Source organism: Myotis davidii, unplaced genomic scaffold (genome assembly GCF_000327345.1).
Source record: "Myotis davidii unplaced genomic scaffold, ASM32734v1 scaffold168, whole genome shotgun sequence".
In the NCBI taxonomy this organism is placed as follows: Eukaryota; Metazoa; Chordata; class Mammalia; order Chiroptera; family Vespertilionidae; genus Myotis; species Myotis davidii.
In genome coordinates this window covers 2,391,561-2,395,588 of record NW_006383016.1, presented here as the reverse complement: position 1 = coordinate 2,395,588, position 4,028 = coordinate 2,391,561, and the positions used below count along the sequence as shown (strand labels likewise).

The 4,028-nt window shown below is 56.3% G+C and overlaps 1 protein-coding gene across 1 annotated transcript; it reads right to left on the bottom strand.

The window, feature by feature from the left end:
• Window positions 1–1,544: 1,544 nt before the first annotated feature.
• On the bottom strand, window positions 1,545–4,022 carry HOXA6 (homeobox A6). Its single transcript, XM_015558151.1, has 2 exons — window positions 3,415–4,022; window positions 1,545–2,011 (listed from the first exon to the last, which is right to left on the bottom strand). The coding sequence occupies exons 1-2, from the start codon at window positions 3,854–3,856 to the stop codon at window positions 1,752–1,754; spliced, it is 702 nt and encodes a 233-aa protein (XP_015413637.1). The 5' UTR covers window positions 3,857–4,022; the 3' UTR covers window positions 1,545–1,751.
• Window positions 4,023–4,028: the final 6 nt, after the last annotated feature.

The following is a 4,028-nucleotide window of genomic DNA, read 5'->3' as shown; positions in this document are numbered from 1 at the left end:
CTCGAGCGCCACCCGCTGGAGGCAGGGCTCATCGCTCCGCTTCCGACCCGGGGCTGCAAGGGCCGGGGTCGAATTGAGGTTACAGCCCATTATGGCAAAATTATTGCATTTCCCTCGCAGTTCCATTAGGATGTACCAATTGTGAGGCCGTCAGCTGCCGATCGCGTGCCCGGCGAGGATGCAGAGGACTGGGGGGAGATGGTGACTTGGATTTTATTTACAACAACTTTATTTCCCCGCTGTGCAGCCCCTCTTATTTTTATGTCGAGGTTGGGGTCGGTTCTGCCCGTCACGCCGGCAGCTCTGAAATTTGAAAATACAGATATCACCTTCAGGGGAATGGGGGGAAGCCATTTAGCCAATTGGAGAAATAAATCCTGCCCTGGGCAGTCGCTACAATTACGGCTCTGTTTTTGGCGAGCGCAGGAGGGACAGTGTCCCCGCCGCTCTTAAATGACAGGCGTCTATTAAAGATAGCTTTTGTGTAGTGTTTCTCCGAGGCGAGGTCACATTCCACACACTTCTATAACCAGATTCGATTTTCCTTTCATGTAAATTTGGCTTTTCGTGTCATTAGCTTGCTGTTTGCTTTGTTTAAGGATCCAGCCTGGAGAATCTTCACCACTAGGTCTTTTTCCTGGAGCCAGGCGGGCCCCAAGTCGGAGGGGTTCTAGGTGAACCCAGCGAGCGGGCCGAGGCTCCCCGCAGCTACAGAAGCTGCTTGGGGGCTGGCGATTTCTGGGCCGCGTTATTAGGGTTTTGCTTAGACCTCCAGGAGTGAACTGAGGGCGCTAAAGGAAGCATTTCCAGACAGTGCCTCGCATCCCCGTAGTTATTTTCCTGGGTTCTGAAAGATGAAAGTAAACCACAAATGCAGCTGAAAGGCAGGGGAGGTTTTCCCCGCTGGAGGCCCTGCGTCGCAGATGCCCCTGGCAGGCTAGAAACCATGATTCTTGCCGCTCCCATGGCTCCGGGCCCCCTCCTCGGGTCCCGAAAGCGCTGTTGGCACTGTCGGAGGCGAGGAGCTGGATTCCCGAGTCCCGAGCCTTCGGGAGCCCAGCGGGTCCCGGGCTGTGCAGTTCCACCCGCGCTCAGGTTGACTGGGCTCGGCTGAGGCTCCTTCTCTTCCACGGACGGTTGTGCGGGGCAGAGAGGCTAGACTCTCCGGGGGGAGGGGAGCCTTTGTTCCTGGAGCTCCTTCCTGTCTGGGGGCAGCCTGGGAGGCCACCGCAGTGCTGGGGCCCCAACCTTTAGGTCCCCTCTTTGCAGTGGCCAGAGTCGATTTGGTGGTGCCCTCCGGGACTTGGTGGCGAGGGACCGGGGCCAAAATGCCCAGACACCCAAAGAGGGTGGGTTCCGGGGTTCTTTCCTCTCCAGCAACCCCGAGTCCCGTGCCAGAGGCGTGCAGAGGCGCTACATAAGACTCAGGGACGGATTTGGGGCGCGCGCTGGGATCCGGAGCGGCTTGGGCAGCCTTGGAGAGCGGATTGTGTGTGCAGTGCGCCCCGCTCCACCGCTGGGATTGGCTTGTGTGTGTGTGTGTGTGTTATTGTTGTTGGTTTTTTTTATGTTGCTGCTTTTTTTTTTTTGTAAGAAATAAATGCTCAGGCGTTTGCAAAGCTCCGGGCTCCCCTGAAGCTGCGTAAGCCCCCCAGATGGTAGCCGGCAGGGAGAAAGATTGGGGAGCAGGCGAAGGCAAGGGAGCAAAGCCGAGGGAGGTTGCGCCGCTGGCCTGGTCCCTGCCCAGGCGCCTACTCGCCCGCTTTTGCCTCAGCTTCCTCCCCGCTGGGCTGTGTGGAATTGATGAGCTTATTTTCCTTCTTCCACTTCATGCGGCGGTTCTGGAACCAGATCTTGATCTGGCGCTCGGTGAGGCAGAGCGCGTTGGCGATCTCGATGCGGCGGCGCCGGGTCAGGTAGCGGTTGAAGTGGAACTCCTTCTCCAGCTCCAGCGTCTGGTAGCGCGTGTAGGTCTGGCGGCCTCGGCGCCCGTGGCTCCCGTACACAGCACCTGCGGGCAGAAAGGACCAGGCGCCCGTGAGCCTGGATCTGGGCAGCTGAACCAGTCAACCCCGCACCCCAAGCCTCTGGGCTGGAAAGCACCCCGCCTGCACTTTCCCCTCTCCCACAGTCTTGGGCCAAAAGCCTCCTGATGGGAGAAGATTATTTCATACCAAGCGAGATGTTTTCCACCTAAAATGACTTGGGGTGGGACGTTACTGTTTTTTAAAAACCTGCTCAGTACAAAACAAAATTACAAGCAAAAGAATATAATGGGCGTTCTTAATTTGGGGTACCTAAGTCATGTTTTGTGGGAATGCAGTGTGTGTATGTCTGGGAGTGGGGGTGTGGAACCCTATGAGTAGGGTAGGCACCCTGCATCCACATATGGATGTCTGTGGAGATGTGACTGTGGCCTGGCATCCCAGGACGGCTGGAGAAGCACTCAATGTGCTTTTTGGGAAATTAAGAATGGTCAGCCTTCTCAGATCTTTGCAAATTCCCCCAAATTGTATGGCCCCATCTGAGAAATGCAAAGCTTCCTTGAAAAACAAAACCGTGGATGTTAAAGCAAAACACTGTAAGTTTTCAAATTCGAATTAGGCACTGTCCTGCTCCGAGGATTCCCTGTGGAGTTCTGGGGAGCAATGGGCCAACTGGGGTTCCTGGAAATGTAGGACTGTGATGGGCTATTTGTTCTGGTGCCAAAGGGGCCCGTGGGTGGGGGCTCCCTCCAGGCTGGTGACTGGGATGCGGGCAGGGTCTTAGAAGGAGGCAGAAGTTGGCTATAAGTGAGCAGTTGAGTAGAAGTGGGAGGAGGGGAGGGAGGAGAGAGAAGAAATACTGCAACTGGGGATGTGGCCCTCCAAGGCTTTGGGGTAACCCTGGAAGAGGCTAAATAAGGGCCTCTTTCTACATGAGTGTATGAAGGGCAGAAAGGGGAGGGGGTTGGCAGGTGAAGGGGAATCAGCAGTGAGGGGTGCAGAAGGCCATCTGGGTTTGGGAATCTGAGCAGGGTGCTACCTGGGTGCAGTGTAGGTAGGATCTCCCTCCCATCCGGCCTGGCTCTCTCTTTAGTTTGCCCCTGTCTTGGGGCTCACATAGCATGGCAATGACCCCCCCCCCCCACACACACACACACTCCTCTAAGGTGTCACCTTACATGGACACTAGTGCCCTGCCTTCACTCTGCCTCAGCTTGATTGCTCCGTTGGGAATGGGTTGGTATTTTTTTTAATCTCTCTTTTTTAAAGCTAAAGAAACTTTGTTCATTCTTTTCTCCTGTCTTTCTATCTTCCTTCCTTCCTTCCTTCCTTCCTTCCTTCCTTCCTTCCTTCCTTCCTTCCTTCCCTGCCTCCTTCCCCCTCTCCCTCCACTCTCTAGAGGGGAGGGTGCTGCAGGGAAATGTCTTACCCGCACAGGAGTTCATCCGCTGCATCCAGGGGTAAACAGGACTCGTGTACTTCCGGTCGGTGCCTTCGTCATGGAGGGCTTTGCCCGGCACGCTGCTGCTGTCGGATTTGTACTGCTGCTCGGGAGAAAAGTGCAGGTAGTCCCCGGGGCCCCTCTGCTTGCCACTGCCCGAGGGCGAGGCGCCACTGAGGTCCTTATCAGAATAGAAACACGAGGCCCCGTACTCGTAGGACGCCCGGTTGCAGGCCAGGACCGAGTTGGACTGTTGGTAGAAACAAGGTGAGGTGTACGTCTTGTCCGGGAGGCTCGACGCCCCGTACGAGGCCGGGAAGGGCCTCAGCGCGTCATAGCCGGCCGGGTAGAGGGGCAGCTGGCCCAAGAAGGAGTCCTGGCCGCTGGGCAGGCTCCCGGGGAAAGTGGGATTCACAAAATAGGAACTCATTTGCGCGCCCCTCTGCAGGACTGTGATTTGTTGTGTATTAGTACATCTGGCTATAACTATTAGTAGTCATCGAACTGGTTTGTTTCTGGATGGCCGAACGCCAAAAGCGACAGCAGCAAATCGCACCAGCTGACGCGGCGGCGGCCAATGGGAGCGAGCGCCGGAGCCCGCT